Raw genomic sequence first — 18,447 nt, 5'->3', positions numbered from 1 at the left:
TCTCCAGGTGAAATAGACACAGAGCTAAGCATTCCCTCCACTTACTTGTTCCTGAAGACAGTAAACTCAATGTGCTTGTGTTTAACATGAATCTTCTCTAAGGCTGCGGGATTTGAGAACCAAGCCTGCAAAATTTATCAGCACACAAATGTTTCCTTCACTAAAAAGTAAGGTCTACAATAGCTGATTTTCTATTGTTTATTAATGGATTACTACTCCTTTATGAACATACAAAGTGAAAAGCCTTCAATCACTCTCCCTCATACAGAAAAACGGTATTTGCATACCGTACTGGTATCCTATTACCGTACTGGTATCCAACTGCTTTGGCACTTGGATGCACATCTGCGTATCTATGTTCAAATACATTCCTACATTACCAAAACTCAAGTTCTGCTGCCCATTGCTCGAAAACCCAATACCCAAGAGACAAGTGTTCAATGGAAAGGAACATGAGCTCATTCAGGCGGCTGGCCACCCGGGGAGAAGGCAGACTTTTGTACACAGGCCAACTCCCAGGTCTCTGCCTCCCCCAACGGTTTTTAAAGCAGTTTAGGGCAGTTAACCAGAAAAGGGAGCACAGCGGTCTGGAGCATCTCTTGACTACATGCAGACTCTTCTGGTGCTAGCTATGGATGTTGTCACAGTGCTCAAACGTTTTACAACAGGTTCTGGTACCCAGTGCCTACGGGTTGTGCAAGAGGGTCTGCTTTGTGTTGTGGCATGCAGAACTGCTCTGCTCTTCTAGGAGAGAATGCCTGATCTACAGAGAAACATCCGCAGAGAAATCATGGGGACGAAGGATGCTTGGCAAACCTTCAAGATGACTGGATTGGCCATAGGGTTTGAGGTGGCTGCACCCCTACATACTATTTTTGTTAGTACTGAAAGAGGACCTCAGTTGCCTCTATTTTGACTTCAAACTTTCTCGTTGGGTTCCTTCCAGCTTGTCTCTTGGCTAAGGAAGACCCTGATGGCAAGCGTTCCCAGATGAGAACCAAAACGACCCCTTCAAGCAATAAAGAGTGCCCTGAACAGCAAGACCCCACCCGTGAGTGACTCCATGACAATGATCTGCTTGACTCACTGCCTCCCTGCATGTACCCACCCACCTTTGCTGACATTTTTCTTATATAAACCTAGAAGTGTTTTCACCACTTTGGAATCAGTCTTTGAGAGTTTAGTCCACTGTGTTCCCTATGTTAGCCTCCCTGAAAGAGATTCACCCCCAACTCGTTCCTCTGCCTTGGGATTTTGTCACCGCTGAGCAGCCAAACCTAGTCCACTTGGGACCCCCAGGCTTGGTGCTCTTACATCCCTGTACCCCATAGTACAACAAACTCATAATTTGTTGACCAACCTGTGCCTGAGGTGTTTTACCTTCACATAATCTTGGACAACCTAATCCAATGAGTTTAGCCCAGATGTCACACCCCGTCACCCCGAGGAGCTGCCAGAGTGGTCACAATTGTGCACGTGGAAAGGAATCAAGAACTCACCTGTGGACTGGGCTGTGTCCCTCAGGCGCCTCCCGGGGCAAGAATGGCCAGCGCTCGGGGCAATGCATTGCATTAAGGATCCACAGTGGGACCTTGAGCTCCACAGGACCTACAGGGACTCAACCCAGCAGGTCCTTCCAAAGTCACCTCCGGGGGGTGCCATTTTCCTCCCCTGTCCCTGTGCCACTCCTGACCTGCGACCCAGCAAATTTTTCTCCCTGCAGGCCCCTTCCTGGCTGATGCTCTGAGATGACACCACCGTCACGTGTGGGTCCGAGGAAAAAAGGTCTCAGCGGGTTCCTACACTAAGGCCGCTGACCTCTCCTTCTGGGAGTGTCGACCTTCTCTCTGCCCCACTGACTCCCAGTCCTCCCTGGAGAGGGGGAAGCCAGAAATGGCCGCAGTGCCCCGGCCAGCAGTCTTCCCCTGAGTGGGAGGGCTGGTAAGGCAACCTAGATTCAGGGTGAGATGCACCAAAGGCATTCATCTTTGGGGAATGCACTCAACTATTACAGAAAGAAAGAGTTACATCACATGGAGGTGATCACTAGAGGGTGAGAAATCCTTCCAAGGTACTGGGTGGGATCCGAGGAAGCAATCTGAACCCAGCGGGTTTGCCTGACAACCTGGTCACCACTAAGGTGAGGCCAGCCATATTTTCACTCACCCATCAGGGTGTTTAGGGAGGTCCCTCCCCTCTGGCCAATCAGGATTAACATCTTCTCCTGAGGCTTGTGCAGACCTGCAGCTGGCTCACAGCACCCCCACCTCCACCCCCACCCCAGCTCCTGTCCGCCTGGGATTGTAAAGTCTCCCGCACACGCCAAAGTTTAGTCTTCCACCAAACACCCAAGTGGAATTTTTCAGCGCCTTCTCCCAGCATATCCCGTTCTCGTGATGGGAGCATTTACACTTTGGAAATTGGCAAGCACTATAAAGCAGGGCTGCAGTTTTGTATTTCTGAATGCCTGGATGTAAGAAAGTGAAGACATAATGGTAAGAATGCACACTAAACTTACACATGTATGGTGTTCTGGGCTGTCACGTGTGCAGGACACAAAAGCAGCTGAGTGAAAATAGTGAAGAAATAGCCTAACACCGTTACTATGACTCCATACAGCAAAATGTCACACCATTTAAGAATGAGGAAAATTCGAATACATACCATTGTTGTATGCGTTTCTTATTTGTAAATGAAAATGGAAATAGCCATAACTCATCGGAAAGATAATGGGCAAACGATATGAACAGAAATTGTACCAAAGGAGATAGACAGGTGGTAAATAAACACACGAAAAAATACTCAAAATCAACACCCCTAGGAAACGCAATGGCAACAGCACTACACACTTATGAAATGGGCTGACATTACAGACTGGCACTATCAAGTAGTGGCAGGGACTGGAGGCACTGGAACTCTCGTACATGCTGGTGGGAATGCAGAACTGAAGTTTAGATCACATTTTGGCAGTTTCTTAAAAATATTAGCACTAACCTACCTGTGACGGGCATTGCGCTTTGAGTCACACCACAAGAGAAAGGAAACCTCTATCCACATAGAGAACGGTAATGAAAATTTTGAGAGAGCACTTTGTTTACAAACGCCAAAACTCTAAGTAACCCAAATGGTCCAAACAGATGAATGGGTAAATAGTGGTATACTTCCAGAGAAGAAAATAGTAGTATTGCCTGGAAGGGACGTATACGCAAAATGACCTCCAAACCTTAAGCAAGGGAAAAGGTTGAGAAGTCCAGCTTGAGGAGAAACGGTTTATTTACGGACTCAGGGACAGAAGCGTGACTTTGGCACCCATAAGAGGAGTCGGTCCCTGCACCACCAACTCCAGGACGACCAGTTTTTACAGCCAAGGAGGCTGGGGAGTACCTGGAAGACTACTTGGGAGGTGAATGTTTCAGAACAAGGATCTGCCACAGGCACAGCTGGTACCAACAACAATGTTGGCTAGGCGTGTCAAAAAGCTACCTCTCTGGACTATGAAACCACCCGTGTCTTGTATCCTCTTCCTCTCTCGCACGATGGCCTTGAGACGTAAACACCAGAGAGGATATGCGAGTTCAGACACCTCTGGATTATTTTATGACAGTGACCTCTTGGACACAGGACACATGTGTCGGTAGTGAAAAATTTCTGTACACACTGATCCTGCCCCGTCACTACAACACCCGTGGATACATATTTATAAGAGATACACTCCACTAAGTGGCTGATGTCTCCTCTATTCCCTCATTACCCTATCTTCTAGATTACCAATTACAGTTCCCTTGCCCCTGTGGTGTAACACACGAATAGTGAACGTCAGGCCACATGGCTCCTTGGAAGCATTTGGGGTAGATATTCCACTCAATAGTGCCTGGCAGTATGTGGTATCAGCTGTGGACAAGCAAAATATTCATGATGTCTCCACAACCACTGGAGATGGTTTCATAACCACTGGAGATGCTTCCTCTTCAGGGTGACCTCTGAGCACAGGAAAATTGCCGGCATCCACACAGAAGCCAGATATACAACACAGGGGGCTGTATTATCCAGAACTGCCATAACGGTGTCCGACACACGAGGGGATTAGACAACAGAAATTTACTTCCACACAAATCTGGAGTCTAGAAATTGGACATAAGGTATCAGCAGGGTCAGTTTCTTCTGAGGCCTCTCTCCTTGGCTTGGAGATGGGGATTTCTTGGTCTTCAAATGGTCATCCTTCCGTACCACTATTCTCAGCTCCTTTTTTTCTAAGGACACCAGTCATACTAAGAGTACTAAGACTCCATCCTAATAACCTCATTCTCATTAAACTTCAACTTCATTCTCATGAAACATGCTATGTCTAACTACAGTCACATTCTGACATACTGGAGGTCACAACTTAAACATGGGAATTTGGGGTACACGATTCAGCCCACAACAAAGGTGTTGGGTCACGATGCGAATTCACATCCAAGCTGCACAGTATGTGTCGTACTTATTTTTTTATTTACAATTATCCAAGACACAGTAAGTTTGGGATGCAATGAAATCTGTTCACTTCTTCATGCTGGCAGACGCCATTTCTGCTCTCAACCCCTTTGAGTGAATACAACACATAAGGTTAAAGGTAACTAAACAAAAAAGGCATTTATTAATGCATAAACCAGATCAAAACGTGGCACCAAATTCCTGTGCTGGTGACTTGGGTGCTGCACACATTGATCACAAACATCAGGAGACCAACAACGTCCTAAGAGACTCAGCCTCTCTGCAAGACACCACCCCAAACTCAGTTCAGGTAGGAGGGTCAACACTGGGTCACATCCACGTCCTGACTTAGAAGGGAACAAGGAGTTCCAATTACCCACAATGTCCGTCGCCAATGACAAAGCGCAGAGGTCAGCATGCTTGAGCACGGTGGGTGGTGGCTGATACACATGATGGGAACCTGGCAAGTGGCAGGGGTGAAGTGACTTTTGCTACAGAAACTGGCAGTGATTTCAATTGAGCAATGACTCCAAACACAGCAAAAGCACAACGCAGCTTCTGTATTTTTCTGAAATAGCTTCAAGTTATGGTAAGTCACTCCCCTCTGGACATTCAGGTGAACAAAGTTCAACTCAGGTAGGTGTCTGCCTCGCAAACGGTTCTCCTCCACTGTGATTACACGAAGCAAGGAAACATCACCTTCTCTGCTACTTTAAATTCTTTCTGCAGTGTGACCTCTGAGCGTGGAATGAAGACAGATCACTGGACTAAAGGAATGGTCATGTACCTCACCCATGAGGCCCTGCTCCAAGGTGAATTCGGATTTCAAAACTGTATCTTTGGTCAAAAGATTACCCATATTCTTCACATTTGTCTCAGCTCAGGCTGCTCTAACAAAATATCACAAAGGAGGGGGCTTGTAAACAAACAAGAAGTTTCCCAGTTGTGGAGGCTGTATATCTGACCTACCATTCCGCATATGGCCTGGTTCTGTGACTGGTCCACCAGCTTCCTGATTTATAGATCATCTTCTCAAGGGTCCTCACATGACTGATAGGGGAAGGAAACTTGCTTTAGAGATATTATATTAACCCCACTCATGAGTGTTCCACACTCCTGACCATTCTCAACTGAAATACCTCCCAAAGATATCACCTGTTAATACTATTCCATCAGACTACTCCTGAAATTATTGTTGCACAATATGCTAATTTGGATGTAAATTTAAAAAAATAAAAAATACAACAAGTTAATAAAAAAATACCATTCCTTCAGAATGGGTATTCAACATAGAAATTTTAGTGAACATGAGCATTCAGGTCATCATGTTAAGAATAAAAACATTTTCTACCATATAGTTTCTCATGTTGAGTACGTTTTTAGAGTTAGTTGAAAGACTTCCTAGATTCATGGCACTCCTAAGGCCTTTCTCTTGTGTGCACTCTTGCGATGATAACTAAGAGCTGGATGACTGATAAAAGCCTTCCCACATTCACTGCACTCATAAGGCCTTTCTCCTGTGTGAATTCTCTGGTGTTTTATGAATGTGGATCTATACTTCAATGATTTCCCACATTCATTACACTTATAAGGCCGTTCAGCTGAGTGAACCTTTATGTGTACATTGAGGGTAGTTCTTCGGGGAAAGGACTTGCCACATTCACTGCATTCATAAGGCCTTTCTTCCGTGTGAACAATCCGGTGAGAATAGAGGAGAGAACGAGCAGTGAAAGCCTTCCCACATTCACCGCACTCATAAGGCTTTTCTCCAGTGTGAATTCTCTGGTGTGACATGAAGGAAGAATTAGAAGTAAAAGATTTCCCACACTGACTACACTCATAAGGACTTCTTCCAAGGTGACAATGACGATGAAACCGTAGGGCACGACTATGACTAAAAGACATTCCACATTCATTGCATAGGTAAGGCTTTTCTCCTGTGTGAATTCTCTGGTGTTGAATGAATGTCGACTTATAGTTCAGAGATTTCCCACATTCATTACATTTATAAGGCCTTTCACCTGAATGGACTTTTATGTGTTCCGTGAAGCTATTTCTTCGGAGAAAGGACTTGTCACATTCACTGCACTTATAAGGCTTTTCTCCAGTGTGAACTCTCTGGTGATACTGGAGGTCAGACCCAGAGAGGAAAGATTTGCCACATTCACCACACTCATAAGGCCTCTCTGTAATGTGAACTCTCTGGTGATGACGGAGGGAAGAAGTTGAGGAGAAAGATGTCCCACATTTCCTGCACTCATAAGGCCTTTCTCCAGTGTGAACTCTCCGGTGTTCATGGAGGACAGAACTAGTGATAAAAGATTTCCCACATTCACTGCACTCATAAGGCCTTTCTCCCGTATGAACTCTCCGATGATACTGGAGAGCAGAACTAGCGGTAAAAGATTTGCCACATTCACTGCACCTGTAAGGTCTTTCTCCTGTGTGAATTCTCTGGTGTTTAATGAATGTTGCCTTCCACTTCAAAGATTTTCCACATTCATTACACTTATAAGGCCTTTCACTTGAGTGAACCTTTACATGTACATTGAGGCTGTTTCTTCGGAGAAAGGACTTGCCACATTCATTGCACTGATACGGCTTTTCTGCACTGTGAACTCTGTGATGATAATGAAGGTCAGACGCAGAGAAAAAAGATTTGCCACATTCATGGCACTTATAAGGCCTTTCTACAGTGTGAATTCTCTTATGATAATGGAGGACAGAACTAGCAGTAAAAGTTTTCCCACATTCACTGCACTCATAAGGCCTTTCTCCAGTGTGAACCCTGCGATGATATCGGAGGCCAGTACTGGAGATATAAGTCTTCCCACATTCCCTACACTGATAAGGTCTTTCCCCTGTGTGAGATCTCTGATGATATCTGAGAGCAGAGATAGAGGTAAAACATTTTGTACAGTCACCACACTTATAACGCCTTTCTCTAGATTGAACCTTCTGAGTACTTAAAACTGAACCATGGCTAAAAGATTTTGAACATCCACTGCAAACATAAACATTTTCTCCACTGTGCCCTCTCTGGGGATGAATGAGCACAGATTTGTGGCTTATGGATTTCCCACATTTGCTGCACGTGTACTGCCTGGACCCAGTGTGAGCCTTTCCATTTTGACTAAGGACAGACCTTTTCCTAATGGATTTTTCACCTTTGCCAAACTCATGATGTCCTTCTGCAGTATGGAATCTCTGGTGGATAGTCAATAAAGATTTGTACCTGAATGTTTTCCCACATTCACTGCACACAAAACACGGTCTTCCAGGCTGCACACTCTCATCCTGAACGGGTGTATGCTCAGGACCAAAGTCTTCCTTGCATTTTCCCCAAGTGTAATGACCTTTACTATTCTGGAAAGTTTCCCTGCACTGGATGATTGTGTTTGGCTTCTCTCCAGTATGAATGGCGTACTGCTGCAGACGAACCACGCCAGGCAGGAAGTCCTTCTGAACCTCTGTACAGGTAAAGGGCTTTCCTGAATCATGGAATCCATATCCCCTCATAAAAGAGAGCGTGTCCACACTATTTCTGAATGGTTTCTCTCCCGTATGCTGGTCCGGCTGCTGCTGAAAGTTTACACTGAAGTAAAATCGTTTTCCACATGCCCCACACCTCAACAGTTTCTGGCTGCTTGGTTTTCCCTGGTACTCAGCCAAGCGGAAAACGTCTCTCAAGACCGGACCACACATCTCACAGGGGTGGGTCTTCCGGGAAGACAGAGCTGCCTTGGGCGTGCTGGCCTGTGACACACCTACAGAAACGCTCTGTTCAAGGGGTGCCTCCGCATCTTCTGCTCCACAGCAGCAACCTGAACGCAAAGAAACTCTCATGAAATACATGGTGACTACAGTGAGGGGTAAGCCCGTCACACATATGCACCTGTCTCGTGTAGGCACGAGTTGAGTAGATGCTGTTCCAGACAGTGGAGTTGGAATTCAGGTGAAGGAGTGCCTGCTCTGCATTACTGGGCCCCTAAAGTCAAAGCATTGTGGACCGCTCACTAGAAGGATACAAATTTAGATGTGACACAAGGAACAGAGCCGGAATCTAAACCTTACATCTCTTCCCACAGCTTTGTGTAGGACCTTTCTGGCTGCTGATGTTTCGCTGAACAGAAGAGTGTGAGAAAATCCATTCACAAGACATTTGCTGCTATTCACAGTCAGTTTAAGGACACTGAACATCTCATGGCAAAATGTTCAGGGGTGAATATTACGGTAAACAGAAAGTCCAGCGAGAGAAATGGGTGGGATGCGGAGGCCCGAGAAACAGCAATTACCCCTGCGCTGGAAGTCACAGGACTATCAAAGGAGTAGAACATACAAGTACACAAACTCTCAACAGTAAAGAAGGAAAGACAGGAACGAGGTGTGGCCTTTGACAATGGCATCAAAGTCTGGTTGAACAAAGCTGCCTAGTGTGAGCTGAACAGAGTCGTGATATCACACCTTCCCCGGCTGCCATTCACCGGAAATGGTCCCCCTGTGAAGCCACATGGTCCTGTCTGCATCATGTCCGTCCTATGCTACACAGAACACTCTTGTCCTGTAAGCGCTAAGTGAGCAACTACAGGGCACAGGGAGGGTAGAAATAATGTAGGAAAAAAAGTAGATGGCCAGGGGTATTCCAGAGCTGCCCTCCACACAACAGACTCAGAAAAGTATCCTATGTGACTGATGTTGGCAGGACTGTAGAATAGGAGATGCCATCTTTCACACCAACAAAAATCAATTCAACAGCTGTCTATGAATGACTTTAGACTCACAGGGCTCAAGGGCCCAATTAAGACGGACTACTATACTGTGCAGCATAAAAGAGAGCAGAAGCACGAAGAAAGGATGGCTGGAGACTTTTATCAGAGACACACGGAGATGGGTAGGAAACGAGCTGGGGCATCTCTACCAGCCACAGGGCAGATGCTACTGCAGTCCCTGCGCAGGAGACGCCAGCTACCTGCTCCAGGGGACACTCGCACCGAGTTATCCAAATCCTCAAGGCCAAAGCACTCTTGAGAAAGAAGTTCGAAGCTGAAGGCAGACATTTGTGATTTCAAACTCTATTACGAAGCTGTAGTAATCAAAACAATATGCTACTAAAACATAAAACAGCACTAAAGCATAAAAACAGACCAGTGCAACGGAATAAAGAGCCCAGAAGGAAACCCACACATCTACAATCCATTAATCCTTGACAATTATGCCAAGAATACACTGGGGAAAGAATACTCTCCTCTCGGGGATCTGAATATCCAAAAGACAAAACAATGAAACCGGACCCCCATCTTCCAGCACTTGTGGAAATGAACTCTAAATTGAATAAAGACTTAAACACAGGACATCAAAACCTAAAACTCCTAGGAAAAACATATGGAAAATCCTAACTTCATTCCTGTCAATGAGTTTTTGAATGTGACATCAAAAGCATAGACAAAAAGCAAAAACAAGTACCACTGTACAAAATTCAAAAGTTGCAGCAGAGCCAAAGAAATACACAAGAGGGGCACCTGGGTGGCTCAGTAGGTTGGGCGTCTGACTTCGGCTCAGGTCATGATCTCACAGCTCGTGAGTTTGAGCCCCATGTCAGGCTCTGTGCTGACAGCTCAGAGCCTCAAGCCTGCTTCAAATTCTGTGCCTCCCTCTCTCTCTGCCCCAACCCACTTGTATTCTGTCTCTGTGTCTCTCAGAAATAAATAAACAGTAAAAGAAAAAAAAGTCAAGAGGTAGCATGTTGGTGAGGATGTGGAGGGAAAAAAACCCCTTGAACATTGTTGCTGGGAATATAAATAGGCAAGTTATGGAAAATATTAGGGAAGACCGACAAGAAAATTAAAAACAGAACTACCATATGGTCCATCATTGCCATTCCTACGTATGTATCGCAAGGAAACAAAATCAGAAACTCCACAAATGACCTGCACTTGCACATCCACCGCAGTATTATTCACAATAGCCAATATATGGAAACACCATGAAGTGTGGTGAGTGTTGTTTTCTTTAAGGTTTATTTATTCATGAAGACAGAGAGAGTGTGAGTTGGGGAGGGGCAGAGAGACGGAGGGAGACACAGAATCTGAAGCAGGCTCCAGGCTCTAAGGTGTCAGCACAGAACCTGATGCGGGGCTGGAACTCACTCACCGCGAGATCATGATGTGAGCAGAAGTTGGAGGCTTAACTGAAGGAGTCACCCAGGCGCCCCTAAGTGTGGTGAGTGTTTAAAGTGACAAAGAAGGGGCACCTGGCAGGCTCAGTGGTGGGGTACAGGACTCTTAATCTCAGGGTTCAGAGTCCAAGCTCCACTTTGGGCACGGAGCATACTTTTAAAAAACTAAAATACATAAATAAATTGTATTTTAAAGATAAACGAATACAGTGACAAAGAACATTTAGGACACACACATACGTAAATAATAGGTCATAAAAAAAAGAAGGCAACACTGCCACTTGCCACAACATGGATGAACCTGGAATACATTATGCTAATCAAATAAGCCATACAGCAAAAAACAAATCCTGTATGATATCACTTATAGATATTCTTTAAAAAAAGAAAAATCAGGGACGCCTAGGTGGCTCAGTTGGTTAAGCATCTGACTTTGGCTCAAGTCTAGATATCAGGGTTCGTGAGCACAGTCCCGCACCAGGCTCCCTGCTGTCAGCAGAGCCCACTTGGGATCCTGTCTCCCACTTTCTTCGCCCATTCCCTGCTGGTTCTCTCTCTCTCTCAAAATAAATAAATAAATAAATTAAAAAAAAAAAAAATCACACCCCCCCAGAAGGTAGGAAGCTAAAAGCTAAGGAATGAGGGAAATGGAGAGATCCTGGTCAGGGGAACACATTTCCCTTTATAAGATGAGTAAGTTCTGGGCGCCTGGGTGGCCCAGTCTGATAAACATCCCCCTCCTGATTTCGGCTCAGATCATGATCTCACCTTGGCTCAATGCTAAGCATGAAGCCTACTTGAGATTTTGTCTTCCTCCCTCAGTCTGGCCCTCCCCTGCTCACACGTTCTCTGTCTCTCAAAATAAATAAAAAACACTAAAAAAATTTTTTTAAAGCTAACTAAGTTCTAAGGACCTAACAGCATGTCAACTACACTTGTGAATACTGTACTGTACGCTTGGAATTTGCTAAGGGAGTAGATATTAAGCCTCTCACGAACCACAAAAGGTAATTATGTCAACTAATCGGTGTGTTGACTACCTTCTATTTGGAACTAGTTTCCTAATGTACAAGCAGATCAAATCCTCATGTAATACACTTTCGAAATGGAATCTTCCTGGTCAGTTCATACCTCAACGAAACGGAATGGATGGGGGCAGGTAGAAGAAGAGATGTAAACACCACCAAAAGAACCATACAAGACACTCTTGAGAAGTAGCCCATAGTCCTCTTAAGTACGACCCAGGCAATCCTTGCAATTTCCAGCAGAGGCAGGCAAGGAAATGTCAGCCAAAAGAAGGTATCAAAACAGGGGCCATAGAAAAGGCACGGATCTGAACACAGTGACCCAGTGGGTCAGAGGGAAAGTAAGGCACAATCCATTAGCGTCACTGACTGACTACTCTTCTACCCTATGAGGGTTCGGCACAGAGAGCACTGGAACGGCAGGGGAGAGAAAAGGGCACACCAACACCCCAGCCTTAGCAACAAATGCAACCACCACGGAAGCTGGGGGAGCAAGCAGGGCCCACAGTCCACACCCAAGAGGTACAAAGCATCCCCTAGGGAATGGGCAGCTGGGGGCTAAAGCGGGAATACAGAGCCCAGTCCAGGTCACTGGGGAGGGTGAGGGCCTTACCCAGGGAGGATATAAGTGTAAAGTTCTCCAGCATCACGTCATAGTACAGCCGTCTCTGAGCCTCATCAAGAAGTCTCCATTCCTTCCAGGAGAAGTAGATGGCAATGTCCTCAAAGGTCACACCACCCTGTCATGAAACGGACAGATGGCACCATGAACATTCTCTCTCGGGGAACCCACAATCTAAGCCCTGACACATACACCCCATTCTCCCCAGCCACCCCAGCTCCTACCTCAGAATAAATACCAGGTCCTGGTGTCATTAATGCCACCGTCTCCTCACCATCCCACCAATCACTGTGTTCGGTCCTCAGCAATAACAGGCAGGGGGTGCGTAGATGCAATCTGTGGGGGCCAATCTGGGTTTGGCCCCCCAAGCGTCATCCTTTCTGCCTGGAAATTCCCGTGGAGTCTCCCCGAATGTGCCCTCAAACACAGACAATTATGGACCCACCTCGACCAGTCAGTCTCCAATCCCAGGGCCCTGAGACCCTAAGCTCACACTCACACTCCCTCTCCAAGTGAACATGACCCTGTAGTCTGCATCTCCCTCACACCTTCAGACCCCACAGTTGCGCCCCCACAGCTTCCTGCCCCACACCAAAGGATGCCCCTTGACTCACACTGCTACCTGTCACATGACACGCAAAGGATGTGTGACAAATCCAAACAGGTTCCACTACAACCCCAGCACTCTCATGGATCCCACCAGAGGGAAAGCCTCAAATGCGGCCGAGAAGTCCCCCTCGCCTGCCGGGGATCCTGGCTTCAGGGACACACACCCACAGCCACGTGGCCGTTTCAGATACTCCCAGTCCCTCTAATACTTCTGTGCTGCCCATGCTGTCCCTCCAACAGTCACAACCCTCCACTCTGCACTGAACCTTTGTGAAAAGCCCAGCCCTAAAGGTCTCCCTGCCAGGCACAGAGACGCACAAGTGACCACACTGGCCCCACACCTTATCCATCAGCAAGACTGTGAAACGGCCCGGACACCAGAAAAGCGCACCACAAAGTTCTGGTGAAGCCCTACACCACTCAATAAAGGGCAGCCCCAGACTCCCTGTCACCTTGCCGCAATGACTCCTAGGTGTCCTCAGCCATCTCTTGTCCCATCATGCCATGGAAGCCTTACCCACCCATCCATCTGCCACACCTTTCTCTCTCCTTCGCCTGTGCCCGCACTGCCCAGCAGCCCCAACCAGGCGCTGAGCCAGGGAACCACTCTTCAGCACACCTCACTAAGGCCCTCTGACCTACTAATAGCATTGCCCCCCTAGTCTGCACCCCCTCCTCAATGTGATCCAAACCTCCTCAGGGGCCACACTACTGCCGTCGCTTGTCAAAGTTTCCATCCTGAAACCTGCCCCGGTTTCCCGGGTTTTCCTGTCCCGCTGCCCACTGGATGACGTCACTCACGCCTCTCTGAACATCTAAGACTTAACGATGTCCAAGCAACTTGGGAGATCTCCAAGGACAATCAACCTACTGCCACCTTCCGTCCAGCTGATGGGAGCGTCCACCCCTTCCGCTGCTAGGACCGCTGAAAATTAATAACGGGAAACCTCACTAAAAGGGAGTCGGGAGGACGCAGCTGGGGGAGCTCTCACGCACTACCGCCATGATCAGTGCAGACCCCACAGGACGACACACTTGAACTTGGGGACTGGGAAACTACCTCCTCTACTAGCCCAGAGGGGAAAAGGCAGGCTTTGGGGACCACCCCACCCACAGCTCAGCCAACGGGAAGCCACTATACTTTCAATTCCCAGTTTACTCTCAGGGACTTGTAGATTTTAACAGCCTTCCCAACTTAGCCCCTTCCCCTCTAAAAAAGCCTACCTCTCTCGTGTCCTCCAGACTGGCCTACTGTTGAGCCTCAGCTTGCTTGTTCCAACTGCGCTGCTCTTTGGTTCTCAAAGAAACTCAGTTTTGCCCGTCAAATAACTGGCAGATTATACTTCAAAGGACCAAAGCCCCCAGGCATTCCGGGACCCCTCCCTTCTCCTGTCACCTGCAACACCCCAAATTTGCCTTGGCCCTTCTCGAATCCGGGGCCAAAATTCAACCGCTTCTCTGACATCCACGGTGACCGTTCTGGCCCGTCAACGATGACATACCCTGGCGCAGGCACCCCCTCCTGCGCTCCCTGCCCCCTCTGCCCCCCCACCCCTGCAATCTGTCCTCTCCGCAGCCAGATTGGGCCTATCTATTTACACCTGGTTTACACCGCCTGGCACACCGCCAGCATGGATGGACTGCTCAGGCAGCCAGGTGACAGGCCTCACGGGCGCCGCTGCACCTTGCGTTCGCTGAAACAACCGAGACCTGCCGTGCCCCGCTGGTGGCGCAGGCCCCCTGCAGCCCTGCACCAGCCGGCCCCTCCCCTGCAGCCCGCTCCCGCACCCCATTACGCCGGCGCTCAGACGCGGGGACCCCGCCCGCGAGCGCCTCCCGGGCCCGGACACCGGGACCTGGGCCGCAGGGACGCGAGCAGGCGCCACGCGCTCGGGTCTGGAGGGTCAGGGGCGGGGCGGGTGGGCCTGGGGGCCGCGCGTTTACCTCAGCCGGGTTCCTAGGCGCGGCCGCCGCCATCGGACTGTGGGAGAACTGACACTCGAGCCCGCGGTCCCAGTTCCGGCCCCGGCGGGGAGCAGCCCGAGTGGCGTCAGCGAGTCGTGACCCCCAGTCTATGCGGCGGGGATGTCGCCTCCCCTCGCGCTTTGTCAGTTTGTCACCTCGTTCTCGAAAGTCCGCTCCGGAACCTTAGAGGTTGAGCCGACCTGAAGAAAGGCCAGAAGTCGTCCGAGGGGTGAGGCCGGAAGTCCCGCCCCCAGCGGCTGCGCACGCCTAGAAATCCCCTTCCTTTTCCCTTGTTGGCTCCTCGCTCTGTCCTCCGTGCCCAGTGTCTTCCGGGTACCTTAGCTCCCAGTGCAGTAGCTGAGAGTGGGTTCTGTACCCTGGAGCTTTGGAGCAGAAGTAGCTTCTGCACCCGGAGCCTGGACACGCCTCACCTGGCAGGTTACTGGAAAGTGCTGGTCCTACCCATGGGGAACTGCTTTGAACCTTGTTAAAAACCGAGAAGAGCCCTAATTTCACACCCCATGAAGCTCAATCAGCTTCCAAAGGAGAGCTTATTTTAGATGCTCCCACGACCTCTTCCTAACGGAAATTACACCTCGTTCCGTTGTGTACAGTACTTCAGAAGTCAAATTAATGAAGATTTGGGGTGATGGTGGGGTGGCCTGTAGCTGACGGCCAATAAAGATTTCTTGAAGACATCTTTGGTGCAAAAAGGTGATTTTCTTAAAGCACGGGGACAGGACCCATATGGAGAGACTAGTTATATATTTGGCAATTGGGGGAGGTAAGTCACTGTGAAGTTTCCAATGAGATTTTCTTATGCTAAAGAAGAGTCACAGGATATTGGAGGCCTAGCTATTGTCAAGCTAAGGTTGTTTTTCCCTCTAGCAAATCATTAGCATTAAGACAGTAGGATTTCCTGGAGAAACATTTTACTCTGCCACCCTCAAGTAGTTGTCAATGGGCTGTGGGTTATAAGGAAATTTAATTCTATCTGCCATTTCCTCCTGCCTTTGTTCCGACATCAAAATGTGTCTATGCACAGCTGGAAAGATGTTGTTGCTCTTCAAATGCTTGCAGCCTGAAGTGTTAGAGTCAGTTTGTAATTGGTTAGAACAATAGAAAAGTCCCTGTTACCATAAAAATTCAGCCCAGTGCATCTTAAAGGTCTTTAGGATTAGTCATTCATTTGTGAATTGGGCAGCATCACATCTACCAAGTAGAGGGAAGCAACAAGGGGCTACAGAAAGCCTAAGGTAAGAACTTCATAAACAGGAAAAAAAGGATTATGTCAGGTGAGGTCACTTTGTTATGGGACAAAAAGGTCTTATCAGGGGAATACCTCATCTTTGGTGATGGAAAGGGTCCATCCATATGGCCAATTACCTTTTTGGTATTGACCCCAATATTCCTGACTGACCAACCCCAAACTAAATTTCTGGGGTTGGTTGAGAGTACAATGAGTTTAGGTATTATGCCCAGGTTTGGTGACATGGCCTAGCAGAAGTGACTCCATCTGAGGCCTGTGGTTTTCTTTGTCACACCCTATACAGGTCAGTGACAGGGAAGATGGAAGAGGGATGGTAGGCCACCCTGAGTTAGGTGAACAATGACGAGGTTAGCCACTGGTTCTGATGAGGGAGTATGAGGCAGGCTGAGGGGCAAAATACAGGCTGCACCCCCGTCCCCAACCAAGTGGAATATGTGTGATATTCCTTAGACATGCCTGCCTACTGAACAACAAAGGAAAGAGGTTAAGTGCTTGCCATGGTAATGTGGGAAACTAAGGCCAATGAAAAATTAAATTTCCTTACTGCCTATAGCCCATTGACAAGTCCTTGAGACTGGCAGAGTGACCACCCTTTTAGGATTTCAGGACCACCTTTTTAGGATTTCAGCTGCCTCAAGGATGACACTTTACAGGGAGCAAAAGAGAACCTTGGCTTCACATTATCCCAACCTCGAGGATCCTGTAAGTCAACTTCTCAACTGTCCCAAGATACATGCTGGCAATCATACTCCAAGCTTATGGTTCCCTGATATGAATCTAAAGGGTCTCATCACTGAGACTTTATTAAACGGTGATAAATGATGTTTCCCTAGCAACAGCTAGCCTCTCAAGGTCCTGGAAACCTTGCTTCCAAAATTACTTAGAGAGATACTCTATCCCTGACCCCCTCCCAACCTGAGGGTATATAATGAGTTACCTGTCACAACCCCAGTGCAGCTCTTCCTGCCCACAAGTCCTGTCCCATGCTTTAATAAAATCACCGTTTTGCAGGAAAGACATCTTCAAGAATTCTTTTTTGGCCGTCGGCTCTTGACCCCATGAACCCCCCCATCACCCCAAAACTTCATCACTTCTACACTTGCCTGAATCGTGATTGTGTCCCATCTGTTGAGAAACACTTTTATCCATATATTTTTACTTCATATTTTCATATATACTTGATGAAGGAGCATAAGTCAAGCTGACAGGCCACAAATGCTCCCCACCCCATTTGCGATTTGTGTGACATTTCTCAGGCACTCCTGGCTGCCCAAGGACAAAGGAAAGGACAGAAAACAAATGGCTGGTAGAGATCACAGTTATACAGGACAGGAGTCTCCATCAGTTTGCAAATATCTTAGTAAATTACAAGAAAAAGGCAATCTTAATCAATAGCCTAATCTCCAGAAAACTATAGGCTCAGTTTCCTCGAGCTCCAACATCACCCATCAATAGTGATATGAGGGAACAAAGGCAGAAAGAAGGAAATGGCAGGTAAAATTTCCTTATAACCTGCAGCCCGTTGGCAGATAACTTGAGGCAGGCAGAGTAAAATGTTTCTCCAGGAACTCCCTACTTTCTTAATGCTAATGCTTTGCTAGAGGGAAAAAACAACCTTAGCTTGACAATAGTTGGGTCTCCATTATCCTGTGACTCTTGTTTAGCATATGAAAATCCCACTGGAAACTTCCCCTTGACTTTACCTCCCCCAACTCCTAAATATATATCCAGTCTCTCCACAGGGTCTGGGGCAGCTCTTCCTGCCCACAGGTCCAGTCCTCATACTTTAATAAAATCACTTTTTTGCACCAAAGATGTCTTAAAGAATTCTTTCTTGGTCGTTGGCTCTGGACCACCCCTCCCTCACCCCCAAACTTCATCATACTCCATTTTTTTTAGGAGTCTGACATTAATCTCAAACAGAGAGCAACTTAACTGATGCTGTTTTGGGTCCCAAACACATGTTGCCATTTTCAGTTGGAGCGAGTGTGCAAAGGGAGAATCTGAACCCTGAGTTAAAGGGTCATTTGAACCCGATGATCTCATCTCCTTGCTGGGAAGTGATTCTTAGTTCTTCAGGCACTGGCAGTAGGAATTGAAAGTATGCTACAAAATCAGATGTGAAAAGCCATTTCAGAAAGCAGTTCACAACATTTATCTAGTGGTTTAAAGGCAGTGGCCGAAGTACCTATGGGTAAACCAACATTCTACCTACACAACAGTAAAGACTAAAAAACAGTTACAAACTCACAGGACTTTTAGAAGCCGACTCTAAGTAGTCTGAGAAGATAGAATCAAATGGAGCATG

General features: G+C 47.3%; 2 protein-coding genes across 4 annotated transcripts in view; both read right to left on the bottom strand.

The window, feature by feature from the left end:
* The window catches only part of LOC101093727 (zinc finger protein 211-like), a 40,896-nt gene extending 28,546 nt beyond the window's left edge, over positions 1-12,350 (bottom strand). The window contains exon 1 of the mRNA XM_045046679.1: positions 12,287-12,350. The gene's annotated coding sequence lies outside the window, so the exon portion shown is untranslated. The remainder of the gene's footprint in view (positions 1-12,286) is intronic.
* LOC101080879 (zinc finger protein 345-like) lies at positions 4,473-16,820 on the bottom strand. Of its 3 annotated transcripts, XM_045046677.1 has the most exons (4): positions 14,129-14,409; positions 12,520-13,829; positions 12,287-12,413; positions 4,473-8,297 (listed from the first exon to the last, which is right to left on the bottom strand). In XM_045046677.1, the coding sequence occupies exons 2-4, from the start codon at positions 12,547-12,549 to the stop codon at positions 5,881-5,883; spliced, it is 2,574 nt and encodes an 857-aa protein (XP_044902612.1). In that variant the 5' UTR covers positions 12,550-13,829; positions 14,129-14,409; the 3' UTR covers positions 4,473-5,880. The 3 variants fall into 3 exon arrangements, with proteins under 3 accessions (XP_044902612.1, XP_023101435.1, XP_023101436.1); XM_023245667.2 differs by lacking the exons at positions 12,520-13,829; positions 14,129-14,409 and adding an exon at positions 14,849-16,820; XM_023245668.2 differs by having other exon boundaries at positions 12,520-14,409.
* Positions 16,821-18,447: the final 1,627 nt, after the last annotated feature.

Source organism: Felis catus, chromosome E2, assembly GCF_018350175.1.
Source record: "Felis catus isolate Fca126 chromosome E2, F.catus_Fca126_mat1.0, whole genome shotgun sequence".
Lineage (NCBI taxonomy): Eukaryota > Metazoa > Chordata > Mammalia > Carnivora > Felidae > Felis > Felis catus.
The sequence above is the reverse complement of the archived record's forward strand: the minus strand, read 5'-3'. Positions and strand labels throughout refer to the sequence as shown.